At 46.0% G+C, this 21111-nt stretch overlaps 1 protein-coding gene across 1 annotated transcript in view; it reads right to left on the bottom strand.

Annotated features, from left to right (window-relative positions):
- LOC311360700 (SUN domain-containing ossification factor) overlaps positions 1 to 21111 on the bottom strand; it is a 41004-nt gene that overhangs the window by 16232 nt on the left and 3661 nt on the right. Inside the window, exons 3-16 of the mRNA XM_084480809.1 lie at positions 20796 to 20906; positions 20008 to 20174; positions 18259 to 18369; positions 17980 to 18097; positions 17720 to 17852; positions 14904 to 15034; positions 14285 to 14352; positions 5371 to 5478; positions 5025 to 5130; positions 4656 to 4676; positions 4504 to 4559; positions 2644 to 2726; positions 2303 to 2368; positions 2159 to 2209 (exon numbers count right to left, since the gene is read on the bottom strand). Coding sequence (XP_084336935.1) covers positions 2159 to 2209; positions 2303 to 2368; positions 2644 to 2726; positions 4504 to 4559; positions 4656 to 4676; positions 5025 to 5130; positions 5371 to 5478; positions 14285 to 14352; positions 14904 to 15034; positions 17720 to 17852; positions 17980 to 18097; positions 18259 to 18369; positions 20008 to 20174; positions 20796 to 20906 — 1330 coding nt within the window. The remainder of the gene's footprint in view (positions 1 to 2158; positions 2210 to 2302; positions 2369 to 2643; positions 2727 to 4503; positions 4560 to 4655; positions 4677 to 5024; positions 5131 to 5370; positions 5479 to 14284; positions 14353 to 14903; positions 15035 to 17719; positions 17853 to 17979; positions 18098 to 18258; positions 18370 to 20007; positions 20175 to 20795; positions 20907 to 21111) is intronic.

A 21111-nucleotide genomic window follows, 5' to 3' on the forward strand; every position in this document is an offset into this window, starting at 1 on the left:
GTCTATTTTCTGATACGCCCACTCAGACTAATCTTATTAGTCACGATATTGATGTCGGGGAAGCCACCCCAATTCGGCAACACTTCTATAGAGTTTCTGGGGAGAGACAGCAAATCTTAGAAGGTGAGGTAAAGTATTTATTAGAGAATGATTTGGCAGAAAGGTCGTATTCTAGCTGGACAAGTCCTTGTTTGCTAGTTAAAAAGGCCAATGGAACGCATCGGTTCTGCACCGACTATAGGAAATTGAATAGTGTCATGAAATCCGATTCAATTCCCCTCCCTAGAATGGAGGACTGTGTGGACCAAGTGAGGTCAGCCAAATTTGTCATTAAATTGGACTTATTGAAAGGATATTGGCAAGTTCTGTTGACCGAGCTCCGTTGACCGAGCGTGCGCGTGAGGTTTCCACCTTCATTACGTCTAGTGGATTGTATGAGTATAAGGTCATGCCGTTCGGTCTACGTAACGCCGCCGCCACCTTTCAAAGCCTTATGAATCAGGTAGTTGCAAATTTGGAGGGTTGTGCAGTCTATTTGGACGACGTGGTGGTACATAGCGACACCTGCTGTTCACATTTGGAACGTCTTCGCCACTTGTTCACTCGACTTGCACACGCCAACCTCACCGTCAACCTGGCGAAGTGTGAGTTTGCCAGGGCGACGGTGACCTACCTGGGTAAAGTGGTTGGTCAGGGCTTTGTGCACCCACTGCGTGCAAAGGTCCTGGCCATAGATAGTTACCCACCACCCACCACTAAGCGAGAACTAATGAGATTTCTCGGAATGATCGGATACTATCGCAGTTTTTGCGAGAACTTTTCCTCAGTCGTTGTGCCTTTGACAACTTTGTTAAAAAAGAACAAGCCTTTCGTTTGGACGTCCACTTGTCAAGCTGAGAAAGGATCTCCTCTCCTCTGGGCCTCTTCTTAATAAGTAGTAGATGCAAGCAACGTGGGAGCTGGAGCCGTTGTGCTCCAAGATGATGATGATTCCGTTGAACGTCCCATATGCTATTTTTCTAGACAATTCAATTCATATCAGCTGAATTATTCAACCATAGAAAAGGAAGCATTGGCACTAATTTGGGCTTTGCAAAATCTTTAAGTTTACATGCGCCGGAATATGGGGGTCATTACGAAACCAGGAGCTGGTGGTGAGGTTGTATAACGGATTGAGAGTAAAGATGATGATGATATTGACCGTAAAAACCGGATGTGACTAAAATTCTTTGTATTATTGGAGATAACGGTAATGGTGATGGGATGATTGCAATTTAGGCCTAACTGTAATGGTGGTTTTGGTGATGGGTTTGAGTTTGTAATGGGTGAATAACCTATTAGCGTCATTTCGATGTATTTGATATTGAAGATGGTATGGTATTTTGTGAAAAAAATAAGGTTACTCTTGGATGTAAAAAGGGAATGGAATCATATTGAGTAGCTGTATGTGTTATGACCGTAAATTATTGTCATGGTTAAGAATGGTTTATTGAGTGTGATGTAAAAGCAGTAGTTGGTTGAATTGTGGTATTGACCTCATCGGAAATCCGGTGGATTTCTTTCATGGGGGAGATGTGACGGCCGCAAGGCCTTGCCTATGATTCTGTCTCCCAATTAGGACTGTCGTGTCTGGCGCCCAATGAGGACTGATGAGGAGGGGCGGGGTTGTTTGTGGCCTATATGGTTCCAGTTACATATATTCCTGCTGGAACCTGGCCGGTTCCAGCAGTCCACCCCTTCCTTTTTTGGCAATCCCACATGCTTGCGGCGATGCGCCTGCTATCGTTATTGCGTGATCCTTTTGGTTTATGAAATAAACCTTGATTATTGATCAATTGTATCACGCCTCCGTCCTCCCTCATTGTCTGGATACCCTAGGCCATGACAAAAAGTATTCCAAAATAATATAAAAACAGAAACTCAATAATAGTACAAAAGTTAATGCCATAAAAAGCACTGGTGTCATAAACACAACATTGTGAGAGCTGTTAAAGTCTACTGACCCCCACCCAGAAGGTGAGCTGACCTCCACCCAGAAGGTGAGCTGTTAAAGTCTGACCTCCACCCAGAAGGTGAGCTGTTAAAGTCTTATCTCCACCCATAAGGTGAGCTGTTAAAGTCTTACCTCCACCCAGAAGGTGAGCTGTTAAAGTCTTACCTCCACCCAGAACGTTGACAGCAAAGTCTGTCACCATGTTCAGAAGGACCTCTGGAACGACAGGAGCGTTAAACTCAAAGCACATCGGGATAATAGCAGCGCTTCATGTGATTGGCTGGGTAGTAGAAATGTGTCACGACTTACCCTTGGCTGAACCAATCAGATCTTTGGAAAACTTCAATTCACCAGCCACATACCCAGGAGGATATTCTGTGGGAGATTCAGATATTTAGATTTACAAGACGTCTACAAATCAACGGTACATACATTTCTTGTATTTCAAGAGTACTTTGCAGCAAATTAATTTGTAAGCAATAGAATTGTTATTAGCTAAAAACAATAATTCTTCTACACTAAAATAGGGTCCAACGGGTTGTCATTTCATTCATGTTCCAACAACTCAGGAACGCAGTTTAAACATCAACAGTGACTTCAGATGCTCTCTTTAACCTTAGTATCTGGGTATGTGGCTCATGTGAACTCACCCAGGTCAAAGTCCTGGTCATCGGCCCGATCTTGTGGATCTGTGTTCTCCTCGTATTCCTCCACCATGCTCGTTCCAAACACCCTGTGAGGTCAAAGTTCATCCGTGAGCAGCTCAGTTTTCCCCGCCACAAGTTTAACCTCAAAAAGGTAAATCCTTAACTGCTTTATCTGAGCGTGCTCACTAGGGGGCAGACTGAGCTCAGGTTATAAGGATGTTAGATGGAAAAGTTGTGCCAATGCAGCAAGTGCCAATGCAGCTACATTTTAAGTTTCAATTTCAATTTGATTCTCCAGGAAATAATCCTGGCAGGGTTTGTCCGATTTAAATATCATTTTCCATCAAGAAATATTGAATTGGTATAAAAAATGTACCTTTTTGCTCCTTCTATGAGCAATATTCTACGCCTGCTAAGTAATGTTCACTATTGTTAGTGTAACCCATATAGAATATAGGGCTACCAAACCGTTGATAATTCAGAGATGCAGTTGCATGTGTTGGCCAGTGGGGGCGCTTGGTACGGGTCCTGGGGCAGGAAGTTGTGCGTGGTCACCTTGAGCCGTAGCACTTGACAGACGGCAGGCGTTAAGCAACTAACCCGAAATAACTGTTTGGTTAAATACCGTGTGTAATTCATGATTCGTTTTACATGTTTTGATAGTTGTACCAGATAACTTACAATTCTGCACTATTTGTGCAGGTTGTTTTATTAGTTTGATCCCAGAACGATTCTTAAAGTGCGATGGGAGCTTTGCCCGGTAGAACTGTGTGGTGTTGATACGGCCGGCCACAGAGGACTGGGAACGTTACAGATAGGATACACACTAACCTACCGTACCTACGGTAGTGTACGATAAGTTGAACACACATCCGGATATCCCTGAACTAGACGTTCCTTGGAACAATCCCACAACTCCTTTGTAGCTGGAAGGCCAGCTACAAAGGACTTCTTCTTTTTGGTTTTGTTTGTTATTTTCCAGAGCTCTATTTTGTATTACTGTCAGTGTTTTATGATAAAAGGAATTAAAAATGCTCAAATATTCAACCGCCACCCTTGGTGAGTCATTTTAGTGTTTAACTTCAGGACCTGGAGTGATGCTAGCATCCTAGTGACCCATTCCGGCTGAGACCACAGGTGCTACATTAGTCACTGCTGTGACATTTTGAAACCAATTAAGATACATTTATGGATGTGAGAAGTTATATTTTAATAAGACAACCCCTGCCATCTCAAGTTCCTAAATGAGCTCCGTTGTCGTCCATGAGCTGCTGTTTCTAGGGTCCAGGCGTGAGGGTCACTACAGAGAGGACCACTCACTGAGGCCTTAGGGGGAGTCTGTCCCTGAAGGGGGCCTTCTCAGGTCAAATGCATCGATGGACCCGTTGCACTCCTCACCGTCCCTGGGAGGAGGCCCCACTCTGCGTTCCTCCTCAAGGTTTCTTCCTTGCTAATTAATTAGTTATTATACTAATTATATTTTAAGAAAATGACATTATAGTCTGTGTTGCTCAATGATAGGATCTGTGGTTTAAATTAAATATCTATCTCTGATTTCCATTAGGTTGCTTAACACACGTTGCATGTTTAACAAAGCCACGTTATGACGTGGAAAGGACCCCGATGTCAAATGTCAATCTGGAATCTTGAATTGTAGTAATTATTTTTTTAAAGGTCAATGGTCAATGGTCAATGGGAACCCTGTTCCTCTGATTTGTGAAGCGACCACTAGATGGCGATGGTTTTCCTTTCCCTCCCTATAGTACTAACCATTGGGCTTGTTCATACAAGGCATTATACGTTCATACAAGGCATATTTGATATAAATAAAGTTAATAATAAGTGATGAATATTAGTTCTTACCTCACAAGGCTTAGAGGACAGAAGTGTTCTGATCCAAAGTGGGAGACCAGCTCTACCTACGGAGAAAACATCACTCTGAAATAAACAGGATCTACAGCACCAGAGTACTCTTTAATATATGAACACACACACACACACACACACACACACACCTTGATGTATTTGGAGAACATCTGAAGAAGGGGATGCAGAGAGAAGAGGAGCAGAGAGAACAAAAAAGGAGAAGTAAGAGCAGGCGACCGCATTGAGAGCCATTGGAGCGCGTCTGCAGGAGTCAGGAGGAGTCAGGAGGAGTCAGGCAGCAGAGCTCAGCCCATCAGGAGGAGATACTATGTGACAATAGATATGATGTGTCTGTCGTAGCAGCAGCATGGTCAATGTGTTTCACTGTGTCTGTTGTCCACTGTGTCCACTGACCAATCAGACACACGGAGGGCACTGACACATGATTCAGATACAGCTCATTGAGCTCAGCACACGGCTGGTGTGTTCCCCCCCCCCCCCGCAGCGCCAGCACTGACCTTGATGTATTTGGCATAAAGGTGCTCGTCCAATGGGAAGCTCTGGACTGTGCGCTCATCCCGCCCATGGAAGGTGCCTAGTTTCAACCACTTATTGGTCGGATACCTTTAAGGAAGAACATGATTGGCCGGGGCGGTCCTGTTTAGTAGGTTTGATCCATGATGTGTTCAGGGATGAAGATTCAATTAAAAAGCTGATTTTAGTCACCGCAGTCCCGACCTTGTATGATATTTGTCGTTACAGTTCTTGGTAAGAACAATAAAAGCCTTGAAGAGAGAAGGTCCATCTCTGTGATGAAGCCTCTTGTACCGAGGTGTCTCCATCACCACGGGGCCGTGTGCTCACCTGTTACTGATGGACACCAGGAAGTCCTGCGGCGTGGACGAGAAGAGCTCAAAGTTAGCGATGTCCAGCTGGGTGACCTGGATGGGCTCACAGAGCTCCACGATGAACCTGAGACACACGGAGGACTGATCACCATTCAGACGCTTTGTCCCAAGAACCCACCCAAAGCACACGGAATACAGCCATTCATACTGTATAGATAGCCCTACATTCACTCATTCATACGGTATAGATAACCCTACATTCAGTCATTCATACTGTATAGATAACCCTACATTCAGCCATTCATACTGTATAGATAACCCTACATTCAGCCATTCATACTGTATAGATAACCCTACATTCAGTCATTCATACTGTATATATAAGGCAAGGCAAGGCAAGGCAAATTTATTTATATAGCACTTTTCATACACAAGGCAGACTCAAAGTGCTTCACATATAAACATTGTCATACAATAAAAGAAAATAATAGATAAGTAAAAAGTAAAATAGCAAAGTTTAAAAAAAAACATTTTAGAAACATTTTAGAAAGGCAAAGCTAAAAAAAATGCATTTTAGAAAGTGAGAAAATAAAGGCAAAGTTAGTAATAAAAATAAAAAATAGATAGAAGCATTGTAGATTTAGGATTTAGCAGAAAGCTAAAGCAAACATAAAAGTCTTCAGTCTTGTTTTAAAAGCTGTCAGAGTTGGGGCAAGTCTTAAATCCTCAGGGAGTTTATTCCAGCTATTTGTTGCATAGTAACTAAATCCTGCTTCCCCATGTTTTGTGTTGACTCTGGGGATAATTAACAGATTGGTCTCAGAGGATCTTAGTGGCCTATAAGGCTTATGTAATGGAAGCATATCAGTTAAATATTTTGGCCCTAAACCATGTAGGGATTTATAGGTTAGCAACATGATTTTAAAATCAATTCTCTGACATACAGGGAGCCAATGTAACGATTTAAGAATTGGTGTAATATGTTAAAATGTTTTGGTCTTTGTTAGAACTCTTTGTTAGAACTTAGCATTCTGAACAAGCTGTAGGTACCTTAGAGTTTTTTTTGGGAGACCTGTAAGGAGACCATTGCAGTAATCAAGCTTGCTAGTGATAAAGGCATGTACAAGTTTTTGTAAGTCTTTGGTAGACATGAGCCCTCTAAGTCTTGCTACGTTTTTAAGGTGATAATATGCAGATTTTGTAACTGATTTGATGTGACTGTCGAAATGTAAATCTGAATCCATGATAACCCCTAGATTTCTGGCTTTGATTGAGGTTTTCAGGGACAGAGAGTGAAGGTGTTGGGTAACTTTAAGCCTTTCGGTTTTAGCACCAAATACAATTATCTTGGTTTTGTCCTCATTTAGTTGAAGGAAATTTCGGCACATCCAGTCTGCTCAATGCACTGGCACAACAGATCTATGGGCTGATAGTCATTTGGTGATAGCGATACATAGATTTGCGTGTCATCAGCATAGCAGTGATGGTCAATATTGTTATTTTGCATGATTTGCCCTAGTGGGAGCATGTAGATGTTGAATAGAGAGGGTCCTAAGATTGAACCTTGTGGGACTCCACATGTCACGTTTGTTGATTCTGAAAGTCGCCAATGGAAACAAAGTAGTTCCTATTTTGTAGGTAGGACCTAAACCAATTTAAGACTGTGCCTGAAAGCCCCACCCAGTTTTATAATCTGTCCAAAAGTATTGTATGTGCACCGATACCACTTTTTTACAAACCGATACGATACTGAAACTTTTATTTGTGTACTTGCCGATACCGAGTACCGATACCGATATTTTCTAGATTTGGTCTCTATGAAAGAAGTGATCAAATGATTTGGTTTACTTCACGATGGCAGCCACCATGAGTAACGTAACCGCTAGTGAGGAGGACATTGTTTCTGATTTATTATCTACGCCGTTTTCTAGCTTAACTTTTAATAAAAAGTTGGAGTTAGTCTGAACAGGAAGACCCACACCAGAGCTAAAATTGGTTCAGAAAACCAAAGCTTTTGAAAGGCATTTCAACTCCACCAACTATACGCGATACCTGTGGATGACGGGATCAACCAAGGAGCAAAAGTAAATTAAATTAAAACTGCGCGCAGTGATGAACGGGACCTCGCGCCGGCTTGCAGCCGCCACTACGAGGTCCCGTTCATCACTGCGCGCAGTTTTAAAAAAAAATCGCGCCGGCTTGCGGCCGCGTCACGTGCCGTCGTAACATGTGTGCTGGCAAGATGTGCACATGTTAGGACCGCACGTGACGCAGCCGCAAGCCGGCACGAGGTCCCGTTCATCAATGCGCTCAGTTTTAAAAAAGCGCAGTTTTAAAAAAAATTCGCAAATTTATGTCATCTGTAGAAGCAGAGGTGCCCTGTGGTGTCCTACTGATTGTTTTGACATTAACATGTAAGACCACATTTAACTGAATTACATTTTTGTAACAACTTTAACTAACATTATTAACCCTACATCAATGATCCGATAAATTCCCTAGGAGGAGTTAGTTCAAATACAAGGCGAAAAAGTGAATTCAAAAATGGCCAACTTTGACGGCACGCCACGGCCACGCCCTTCAACGTACAGTCACAAATAGCACGGCGTTGGTTCAGCACCATTTTTTGACTGTACTAACCAATTTGGAAGCAGATGCGATAAATTCCCTAGGAGGAGTTTGTTCAAATACAAAGCGAAAAAGTGAAATTCCATTCAAAAATGGCCAACTTTGACGGCACGCCACGGACACACCCTTAAACGCACAGTCCCAAATAGCACGGCGTTTATTCAGCACCATTTCATGACTGTACTGACCAATTTGGAAGCAGATTCGATAAATTCCCTAGGAGGAGTTAGTTGAAATACAAGGCAAAAAAGTGAAAAAAATTCAAAATGGCCGCCGAGAGTGAAAATTAAAAATGCAAATAGCCGACTTCCTGTGGGGTTTGGGGCATGTGTCCAAGAGGCTTTTCTGTAGGTATGGGCACATTGTACGTGAATACTGAGTTTCATACATATTGGTTAAACGTGGCGCAGGGGCTGCTTTTTAAAGTTCCTGTAGGGGGCGCTACACAGATGAGAAACACGATTTTTGGTATGTGAGCTACCGGCACCAGTCTACACGTGTCCTGTGAATTTCATATTCATAACTATTATGATCTCCGCACAGTGATTTTGAGGCTCTGGCGGCCATGTTGTTTTTTCAATCGACTCTATTTTAATTGAGCAGTTAGAACTTTGGTACCTAACGACCACTGAGTTGGTCCCGCTCAAATCAAACATTGCGTCTATGAACTGTGGCTATTTTAGTAACGGGCCACGCCCACTTCGAAGCCACGCCCCATTTGAAAATATGTTGACTTTATCTTGTTCAGAATTTGATTCTGAACAACTTTTGTATTGGGGCCAACATCATAGGCGTCCAACTTGACGTTGATATGAGCAATTAACTATTTTCGAGGTTTCAACCACACCACTTTTAGAACTCATTGGTGCTCTAAACTTTATTGTACAGACTAATCCTTGAGTCAGATTGAAGATAATGGGCCATAGATGATATGTGCCAAAGGAATTTTGTCAAAGTCGAAAAACCTGGGATCCTTGGGGAATTTACTGTTTTTAACTAAATTCAAAATGGCGGAAAATATGGCTACCGGAAGTGTTCAGTTCAAGAGACTTTTTTGTTCATCATGAGGATATGCATGTGTGTGCAAAGTTTCATGAGTGTAGGCCAAACCGGTGACGAGATATGCTTGTGCAAAGTTTGCACTTTTGAACAGTTGCTATAGCGCCACCTAGGGGCGAATGTGAATTTGAGGGCTAGAATATCAAATTTTTCACCAGTCCCCACAATTGCACCAAAAAATTTTGAGTTTTAGAATATGTGCAGGGGGGGAAAAATGCAGTCGAAGTGGCTAAAAATAATAATAATAATAATAATAAACACGAGGGTTTCAATAGGGACCTTGCCATGTTTGGCTCGGTCCCTAATTAAAAGCAAAGGATCAGTCGCCATCAACCACTTCATCCAAAAGGACAGGAGGATGGACTTTGTTTTCAAGTAATGCGATCATCAAAGGGTAAGTTATTTAAAACGTATAGGCCGCCGTGCCAACTGATTTTATTCTGGCCGCCTCTGCCACTGTTTTGTGTATATTAAGGTTTATTTGGGAAAACGGTCATTGTGCAGAATTACCAGTCAATCTGTAAATTTACCAACTCAGCGGTCATTATGCACGGTAAATGTGCATAACATTTCATGTAATGCTGTGCGCGCTGTATCATGACAGCGCGCACACAGCAGCGACAGACTTCAGAACCAAGGACAGTGAGAAACCGCAGTGTGTGTCCGGCGTGGCCACGGACCTGCGTTTCGCCGTGTGTGTCGCTCCTTTCCCGGGGCTAGAGTTAGGCTGCGCGTGGTTGTGTGTGTCCGGCGTGGTTGTGTATGTCCGGCGTGGCTGGAATCCACGGACCCACTCCCGAGGGGGACACGGATCAGCGTTTCGCTGTTTCGTTTTTGTGTCATTCCTTTCCCAAGGCTCGAGTTTCGCCTCGATCAACGTTACCGTATGACAACAATAAACGCGCACTCATTGCGCTTTTTATTTTATTTTATTTCCCATCATAACCTTTCCCGGGAATCAGGAAATAGTCTTGATCAGATTCAGATTACTGACATAGTGCTATCGGTGCATGGTATCGGCAATTATAAAATGAATACGAGTATGAGTATTTTATTGAAGTATCGGCCCGATACCCGATACTGGTATCGGTATCGAAATAGTATTGAGATTTTGCCAGAGTCTGTGTTAAGACGGATGTCGTTTACAACTTTAATAAGGGTGGTCTCGGTGCTGTGAAGGGGTTGAAATCCGGATTGGAAGGTATCATAACAACCAGTTGATGCCAGGAAGTCACTAAGTTGCTGGAGGACAACTTTCTCAATGATTTTACTTATGAAGGGTAGATTTGATATTGGTCTGTAGTTGTTAATAATAGAGGCATCTAGGCTCCACTTTTTTAAAAGGGGTTTGATAACTGCAGTTTTTAAGGCTTTTGGGAAATTGCCTGATTGGAGAGAGTTGTTAACTATTTGCAATATGTCTATTGCTAGGCAGTCAAAAACATTCTTAAAGAGGTTGGTAGGTAAAGTATCAAGGCAACAGGTGGATGGCTTCAGTTGTGTCACTGTTTCCACAAGAGTTTTAGAGTCTATGACATTAATGCATGTCATTGCCACGTTACTTTTGCCTGAACAGGGTGGTAGTCCAACATTTTTGTTTAATGTGGAGACATTGATGGCGCGTCTGATGCCTTCAATTTTATCAGTATGAAATTCTGCAACTCATTGCATTTCTGCGTGGAATGAAGGTCAGGTGGAATTTGTGTTGGGGGCTTGGTCAGTCTGTCAACAGTTGCAAATAGGGTTTTGGCATTATTAGTATTGGTTTTAATGATATTGGAGAAAAATGTTTCTCTAGCACTTTTTTTGTAGGCGCATTTGTAGGCACGGAGGCTCTCTTTATAGATGTCATGGTGAATATGAAGTTTTGTTTTACGCCATATGCGTTCAGCCTTCCTGCATAATTTTTTCTGGGCTGTTACAAAAGCAGCTTTTCTCCAGGGTGCCTTTTGCTTTCCAGAAATTGTTTTAACCTTATAAGGTGCAATGACATCTATGACTTCCAAAGTTTTCAAATTCAAAGTTTTCTAAAAGATCATCAGCAGAACATGGGTTGAGAGGTGGTAGCAAGGAGATGGCCTTTTTAAAAAGTACATTAGAATGTTCATTGATATACCGTTTTTTGACAGTATTTGATTTTGTCTGTATGTCGGGAATAAAAGATATATTAAAGAAAACACAGAAGTGGTCCGACAGTGAAGGATCAATCACCGAGAGATCTGAAACATTGAGACCCTTTGTGATAACCAGGTCTAGAGTGTGCCCCTTTGCACACTTATCATTAAAATCATCAGTATGAAAATTGAAGTCACCAGTTATAACTAGACAGTCAAAGTCTGTGAAGATGCTAGACAACAATTCTTGAGGAGCTGTTTCTATCAGAATGGTTGCACTGTTATTTTGTTCTAGCCATGTTTCAGGTAAAAACATAAAATCCAGTTGAGAAGTGGTAATAAAATCATTAACTAAAAAAGATTTGTTATTAAGAGACCTAACATTAAGTAGACCCATCCTGATGGTGTTATTGATAGGCTTTAAGGTTGATTTTGGTTTGGAGGGAATAGGTATGAGATTTGAGAGGTTAGCAGTGCATCTAAGTTTCCCTTTGTTTACTCTCTTAGTGATTACAGCAGGAATGCAAAAGTTGCCATGTTTTGATGTAGGCAACCTTGGGTTGGACTACTATCAGTACAGGGGGGAGGCTGGGGCGCCCTCCGCTTGGGTGTTATCAGACTGTGGTCATGACGTGGGGATGGTATCATTGACGCAGATGCAAGTTTGATGCCAACATTTCTCCGTTTCTTAAATTAATCTGGAAAATCATAAAGGGAGGAGACAGTGGAACTGGAGTTGTTGTTGTGGCTATGGGAGAGATGAGGCTGGTGGTCATCATCGATGGGGGAGTGCAGAGGAGGGGGGTGGCAATTCCTCGCCAAGCCAGCATCAGCAAAGAGGGGAGGCATGGTGTCGATGGTGTCGGGCAGGCTGTTGTCTCTTTTCAAGGTCTGTGGTCTGTCTGCTATCTGTGTGTCAGATAGTGGGACAGTAGATGTGTGGGGGAGGCTGTAGTCTCGCTTCTTCTCATGGCATGACAGGGTCGATTTGTGGGAGAGTGAGAAGAGAAGATTGTCCCTTAACAGTTTTGAGCCTAACCTTTTTGGGTGTAGGCCATCTGCTCTGAAAAGATATTTGCGCCCCCAGAACAAGTTGAAATTGTCAATAAAGCCCCTTCCTCTTTCATTGCAGACTCTGGAAAGCCATGTATTCAGTGCAAGTAGACGACTGACTCTGTTTATTCCCCTGTCAACTGCTGGTATGGGTCCACTGCTGAATGACCTAATGTGTAATTTGTCCAGTGTGTCCAATAGTTCAGTGAAATCCCTCTTCAGAAGTTCTGACTGTTCTCTTCGAATATCATTAAGTCCTGCATGCACAATAACCTGTGAGATTTTGGGGTGTCTGGTTCATCTGCTTTCTGTGAGATGGGCCCTTGTTGGCTTGAGGTTGCGGTGGCAGACGCATGCACAGCTCGACTCCGTGGCGACTGGTTCTTGTTCCGTCTCTGTCCCCACCGTCCGTCCGGACGCATCCTGGGGCTCAGGGGTGCATGGGTGGCAGGCGCGTTCGTGGACTCTTGGAGTGGCAGGAACCGGTTCTTCAGCGGCAGGGTAAACTTCAGCGATTGGCTAATCCGGCTGACTTTAGCTTTGGGAAGCTTAGCATTTGGAGTTGAGTGAACTTGTTGACTCACTTTGGAATGTTGTTTGGGCTTAGCGCCGACTCTGTGCCAGTGAGAGGCAGCTGGAACTGTCTCTCTCTTGTCCAGCTTCGGGAAGGATACAGTGTAGCTTTGATCATCCTGTTGTGTATTTGTCTGAGCTAGCTCAGCACACTGTATCCTGGAGGAGTCCTTTGCATTTTTCTAATGCTGCTAGCCTTGTTTCAAATAAAGCCACTGTCTGTTGCAGTTTGGTGCAGTCTGTGCATTTCCCAGTCTCTGTGTCTGAGACATCCGAGTACAGAGGCATGTTGGCGATAGGAAAGTCCAAGGCTGTTGCTGCGGTCTGATTTGGTAGTCAAAGTGCCAAAATGTATTGTTGAATCGAGCAATGGAGGTTGAGGGAAACAAACTATATATTCTTAAGTATTATGATCATGAAATAAAATAAAATAAAGTAGACCTGAACGATGAATTAAGTAGTTTTTGCCGCTGCCTAGCGGAGCTTCGGGAAACATGACCTCTCTCTCTGCTGCCTCTTATCTCCCTACATTCACTCATTCATACTGTATAGATAACCCTACATTCACTCATTCATACTGTATAGATAACCCTACATTCAGTCATTCATACTGTATAGATAACCCTCCATTCAGTCATTCATACTGTATAGATAGCCCTACATTCACTCATTCATACTGTATAGATAACCCTCCATTCAGTCATTCATACTGTATAGATGATAACCCTCCATTCAGTCATTCATACTGTATAGATAACCCTACATTCAGCCATTCATACTGTATAGATAACCCTACATTCAGTCATTCATACTGTATAGATAGCCCTACATTCAGTCATTCATACAGTATAGATAGCCCTACATTCAGTCATTCATACTGTATAGATAGCCCTACATTCAGTCATTCATACTGTATAGATAGCCCTACATTCAGTCATTCATACTGTATAGATAGCCCTACATTCAGTCATTCATACTGTATAGATAGCCCTACATTCAGTCATTCATACTGTATAGATAGCCCTACATTCAGTCATTCATACAGTATAGATAACCCTACATTCAGTCATTCATACTGTATAGATAGCCCTACATTCAGTCATTCATACTGTATAGATAGCCCTACATTCACTCATTCATACTGTATAGATAACCCTCCATTCAGTCATTCATACTGTATAGATGATAACCCTCCATTCAGTCATTCATACTGTATAGATAACCCTACATTCAGCCATTCATACTGTATAGATAACCCTACATTCAGTCATTCATACTGTATAGATAACCCTACATTCAGTCATTCATACTGTATAGATAGCCCTACATTCAGTCATTCATACTGTATAGATAGCCCTACATTCAGTCATTCATACTGTATAGATAACCCTACATTCAGTCATTCATACTGTATAGATAGCCCTACATTCAGTCATTCATACTGTATAGATAGCCCTACATTCAGTCATTCATACTGTATAGATAGCCCTACCGTAGCCCTACCATATCTTATTGCTGCAGGGGTTCAGCATGTACAGGTCCATGTTCTCCTTCAGTATGGCCGACGTGCTCTGAGTACGAAACAACCAAACAGGTCAGCTGGTGTTTCACCTTCAGTCCAGCCTACCTCAGGGTTAGTCCAGCCTACCTCAGGGTTAGTCCAGCCTACCTCAGGGTTAGTCCAGCCTACCTCAGGGTTAGTCCAGCCTGCCTCAGGGTTAGTCCAGCCTACCTCAGGGTTAGTCCAGCCTACCTCAGGGTTAGTCCAGCCTACCTTGGCCTCAGGGTTAGTCCAGCCTACCTCAGGGTTAGTCCAGCCTACCTCAGGGTTAGTCCAGCCTACCTCAGGGTTAGTCCAGCCTGCCTCAGGGTTAGTCCAGCCTACCTCAGGGTTAGTCCAGCCTACCTCAGGGTTAGTCCAGCCTACCTCAGGGTTAGTCCAGCCTGCCTCAGGGTTAGTCCAGCCTACCTCAGGGTTAGTCCAGCCTACCTTGGCCTCAGGGTTAGTCCAGCCTACCTCAGGGTTAGTCCAGCCTACCTCAGAGTTAGTCCAGCCTACCTCAGGGTTAGTCCAGCCTGCCTCAGGGTTAGTCCAGCCTACCTCAGGGTTAGTCCAGCCTACCTTGGCCTCAGGGTTGGCGCCCAGGATTTTGGCGCCACACTCCACGGAGGCGTAGTTGTTGAAGTTCTTTGGCATCTTCTTGACCATATGGCCGCCAGCGCCCCCTTTGGTGGGGGAAGGAGTCGCCTGAACTAGAAGAGACGACCAAATACGGACACTTGTTCAAATGAAAACGGACTGTTGAAGGTTCCCTGATTGGCTGACGAGGTGAAGAGGTTGTTATGAGCTCTTCACTGGTACAATGTTGGACATGGGCCCCGTTAAGAGATCCTGCTCTGATAAAGATGTCTGCATTTCCTCACTTCTCTTTTCCTTTTTTTATACATTTTTTATAGATATTTATAGGCTTTATTTACTTTTGTTTATGTATAATTAAGTACTATTTTATTGTTCTTCTTGTTTCCTATTGTCAATATGGATATCTGTATGGAAAATGAAGATAAACAGTTGACTGTTGTTGAGGGTCAGGTGGGCCACAGTGAACTGGGAGCCACTACACTACATGTACCTACTGACAGTACAGGTACACTACACTACATGTACCTACTGACAGTACAGGTACACTACACTACATGTACCTACTGACAGTACAGGTACACTACATGTACCTACTGACAGTACAGGTACACTACATGTACCTACTGACAGTACAGGTACACTACACTACATGTACCTACTGACAGTACAGGTACACTACATGTACCTACTGACAGTACAGGTACATCTACACTACATGTACCTACTGACAGTACAGGTACACTACACTACATGTACCTACTGACAGTACAGGTACACTACATGTACCTACTGACAGTACAGGTACACTACATGTACCTACTGACAGTACAGGTACACTACATGTACCTACTGACAGTACAGGTACACTACATGTACCTACTGACAGTACAGGTACATCTACACTACATGTACCTACTGACAGTACAGGTACACTACACTACATGTACCTACTGACAGTACAGGTACACTACATGTACCTACTGACAGTACAGGTACACTACATGTACCTACTGACAGTACAGGTACACTACACTACATGTACCTACTGACAGTACAGGTACACTACACTACATGTACCTACTGACAGTACAGGTACACTACACTACATGTACCTACTGACAGTACAGGTACACTACACTACATGTACCTACTGACAGTACAGGTACACTACATGTACCTACTGACAGTACAGGTACACTACATGTACCTACTGACAGTACAGGTACACTACATGTACCTACTGACAGTACAGGTACACTACACTACATGTACCTACTGACAGTACAGGTACACTACATGTACCTACTGACAGTACAGGTACACTACACTACATGTACCTACTGACAGTACAGGTACACTACACTACATGTACCTACTGACAGTACAGGTACACTACATGTACCTACTGACAGTACAGGTACACTACATGTACCTACTGACAGTACAGGTACATCTACACTACATGTACCTACTGACAGTACAGGTACACTACACTACATGTACCTACTGACAGTACAGGTACACTACATGTACCTACTGACAGTACAGGTACACTACATGTACCTACTGACAGTACAGGTACACTACACTACATGTACCTACTGACAGTACAGGTACACTACATGTACCTACTGACAGTACAGGTACACTACACTACATGTACCTACTGACAGTACAGGTACACTACACTACATGTACCTACTGACAGTACAGGTACACTACACTACATGTACCTACTGACAGTACAGGTACACTACATGTACCTACTGACAGTACAGGTACACTACATGTACCTACTGACAGTACAGGTACACTACATGTACCTACTGACAGTACAGGTACACTACATGTACCTACTGACAGTACAGGTACATCTACACTACATGTACCTACTGACAGTACAGGTACACTACACTACATGTACCTACTGACAGTACAGGTACACTACATGTACCTACTGACAGTACAGGTACACTACATGTACCTACTGACAGTACAGGTACACTACATGTACCTACTGACAGTACAGGTACATCTACACTACATGTACCTACTGACAGTACAGGTACACTACACTACATGTACCTACTGACAGTACAGGTACACTACATGTACCTACTGACAGTACAGGTACACTACATGTACCTACTGACAGTACAGGTACACTACATGTACCTACTGACAGTACAGGTACACTACACTACATGTACCTACTGACAGTACAGGTACACTACATGTACCTACTGACAGTACAGGTACACTACACTACATGTACCTACTGACAGTACAGGTACACTACACTACATGTACCTACTGACAGTACAGGTACACTACATGTACCTACTGACAGTACAGGTACATCTACACTACATGTACCTACTGACAGTACAGGTACACTACATGTACCTACTGACAGTACAGGTACACTACACTACATGTACCTACTCACAGTACAGGTACACTACATGTACCTACTGACAGTACAGGTACACTACATGTACCTACTGACAGTACAGGTACACTACATGTACCTACTGACAGTACAGGTACACTACACTACATGTACCTACTGACAGTACAGCTACAATGACTGTGAGGTGGGAGCAGTAGAAGGAAACATGCATAGGTTTCTATAATTCATCTATATTTATATTTATGCTCTATTTTGTGTTTAGATTGTTAGTTGTGTTTATTGTATTCTGTTTACTTTGACGTTTCTTGTTTGAGTTGAGAAACTGAAACAACAGTGATGACTAGAGCAGTATCTGTGTCAGAAAGAAAGATGCCTCATGTCTCACTCTGCTCCTTCTCCACCTCCTCCATCTCCTCCATCATCTTCCTCTTCCACTCGTCGAAGGTGGGGATGTCCTCGGGGTCCCTGCCCCCCCCAGCGGGCTCCGTCTCGGGGGCAGCAGGGGGAGGACTCGGACCCTAGACCAGACCAGACCCAGGCATCAGAGAGCTAGAGACACAGAGGGGGGTCCACAGAGGGGGGTCCACAGAGGGGGGTCCACAGAGGGGGGTCCACAGAGGGGGGGCCCCCGGGCCGTACCCTGACCTGCATGCTGTGTGAGGCGTTGGCCCCCAGGCCGTGGGCCCCGGGGGGGGCCTCCGGGGGCTCCGTGTGGGGCCCTGCAGCGTAGGCGTCTGAAGTGTTCTCCATCAGCACTGGGGGCCTGAGGAGGGCAGAGACAGGGCGGGGGGGGGCTCTAAAACAATGTACACACTGAAACTCAAAAACATAACTTAAAAGAAAAGGCCAGTAAGCACACGATGATGTAAACAGATGTCGTATCAGATGTGTTGTTTTCCTATGTGTAGCCATCCTAGCACCCACCTGGTGTCCTGGTAGGGAGTGGAATCAGCTGAACCACAGTCGGTGGGGGGGAGAAGATCCACAGCGTTCTGCTCCACCTCAGCACCACCAGAGGCAGCCGGCTCTGAAACGCTGGAGAGAAACCCTGATCACACACTGGACTGATGAGAGAGCAGCAAGGGCCTGGACAGAGACGCCCACTGTGAAGCAGCTTCAGGCCCCACAGGGGTCCTATGCTACGTGGGGCCCCACGGGGGTCCTATGCTACGTGGGGCCCCACGGGGGTCCTATGCTACGTGGGGTCCTATGCTACGTGGGGCCCCACAGGGGTCCTATGCTACGTGGGGCCCCACGGGGGTCCTATGCTACGTGGGGTCCTATGCTACGTGGGGCCCCACGGGGGTCCTATGCTACGTGGGGTCCTATGCTACGTGGGGTCCTATGCTACGTGGGGTCCTATGCTACGTGGGGCCCCACAGGGGTCCTATGCTATGTGGGGCCCCACGGGGGTCCTATGCTACGTGGGGCCCTATGCTACGTGGGGCCCCACGGGGGTCCTATGCTACGTGGGGCCCTATGCTACGTGGGGCCCTATGCTACGTGGGGCCCCACGGGGGTCCTATGCTACGTGGGGCCCTATGCTACGTGGGGCCCCACGGGGGTCCTATGCTACGTGGGGCCCTATGCTACGTGGGGCCCCACGGGGGTCCTATGCTACGTGGGGCCCTATGCTACGTGGGGCCCCACGGGGGTCCTATGCTACGTGGGGCCCTATGCTACGTGGGGCCCCACAGGGGTCCTATGCTACGTGGGGCCCCACAGGGGTCCTATGCTACGTGGGGTCCTATGCTACGTGGGGCCCCACAGGGGTCCTATGCTATGTGGGGCCCCACGGGGGTCCTATGCTACGTGGGGCCCTATGCTACGTGGGGCCCCACGGGGGTCCTATGCTACGTGGGGCCCTATGCTACGTGGGGCCCCACGGGGGTCCTATGCTACGTGGGGCCCTATGCTACGTGGGGCCCCACAGGGGTCCTATGCTACGTGGGGTCCTATGCTACGTGGGGCCCCACAGGGGTCCTATGCTACGTGGGGTCCTATGCTACGTGGGGCCCCACAGGGGTCCTATGCTACGTGGGGCCCCACAGGGGTCCTATGCTACGTGGGGTCCTATGCTATGTGGGGTCCTATGCTACGTGGGGCCCCACGGGGGTCCTATGCTACGTGGGGTCCTATGCTACGTGGGGCCCCACAGGGGTCCTATGCTACGTGGGGTCCTATGCTACGTGGGGCCCTATGCTACGTGGGGCCCCACAGGGGTCCTATGCTACGTGGGGTCCTATGCTACGTGGGGCCCCACAGGGGTCCTATGCTACGTGGGGTCCTATGCTACGTGGGGCCCCACAGGGGTCCTATGCTACGTGGGGTCCTATGCTACGTGGGGCCCCACAGGGGTCCTATGCTACGTGGGGCCCTATGCTACGTGGGGCCCCACAGGGGTCCTATGCTACGTGGGGTCCTATGCTGGCGCTGGCGCTGGGTGGGGGGGTGAGGGTCTACCTGTCCCCAGAGGGGGGCTCTGGGTGGGGGGGTGAGGGTCTACCTGTCCCCAGAGGGGGGGCTCTGGGTGGGGGGGTGAGGGTCTACCTGTCCCCAGAGGGGGGGCTTTGGGTGGGGGGGTGAGGGTCTACCTGTCCCCAGAGGGGGGGGGGGGGGGGGGTGAGGGTCTACCTGTCCCCAGGGGGGGGGGGTGGGGGGGTGAGGGTCTACCTGTCCCCAGAGGGGCTGGCGCTGGGTGGGGGGGCAGAGACAGCAGAGGGAGCGGGGGGCCCCTGGTCCTCGGGGCCTGCTGTATCCAGGCCAGCGGTCGGTGGGCTGGGGCTCCCTGGCTGCGGCCCTCCTCCTGAGCTCAGCTCTTCCCCGTCCTCTGATGCTATCTGGTGGACGAGCAGAGACACGTGGAGCGTCACAGAGCAGGCCCTCCAGCAGACCAGTGCCCACGGCACTTTAGCAGATCAAACAGAGGCAGCTCAGACGTTCCACAAGTACAAGTGACCCTTGTCCTCACGTCCTGAAGCGTAACAGGTCCTAATTACATCGTAAAAAGAACACGTCATGCTCCGCTGTTTAGATCGATGGATAGATGGATAACAACTTTATTAATCCCCCAGTTTCTACTGCTGTTTACTCTTTACTCTAGATCTACGGCGTCACTGTGGACCCACCCTGACCCTTATCTTGTTGTTCTTCCTGTAATAACATTGTGCTGTGTGAATGTGGTTCATTTATTTTGCCAGAGGGATGCCTTTCAAATTATATCGTGCCACAAAATGGGGGTCCAGGTAGGCACTGCGTTACAGGAGGTATACCTGGTGGACCTTAAGTAGGTCCACCAGGTAAGCACTGCGTTATAGGAGGTATACCTGGTGGACCTTAAGTAGGTCCACCAGGTAAGCACTGCGTTATAGGAGGTATACCTGGTGGACCTTAAGCAGGTCCAAGCCTGATCTGATGAATCAGAATAGAAGCCCCACACAGCAGCTCTGTCAGCACCATACCTCTTCATGGCCTTCCCGGCCGTCTGGTGTGAGTGCGTCTGTGGTCTGCTCCTCCTGCTCTCTCTGGTTCTCCATCCCAGGCGGGGGGTCTGCCGCCCAGCTCTCGCCCCCCTGCAGAGAACAAGAGGAGAACCAGAGGGGGAGGATACAGAGGGACTGACCAGCACACGGCAGTGCCATTGGACCAATGCACTAATGCCTTAGATTGGGCATGGTCACATGACGATGGTCACATGACGATGGAGATGAACACACATGTTAAAATATAAGGCGGAGCATGGAAGGTTCTGGGTTCAATCCCCCCATGTCTGCAACC

The sequence above is a fragment of the Micromesistius poutassou genome (genome assembly GCF_964030765.1).
Source record: "Micromesistius poutassou genome assembly, chromosome: 16".
NCBI classification, from domain to species: Eukaryota; Metazoa; Chordata; class Actinopteri; order Gadiformes; family Gadidae; genus Micromesistius; species Micromesistius poutassou.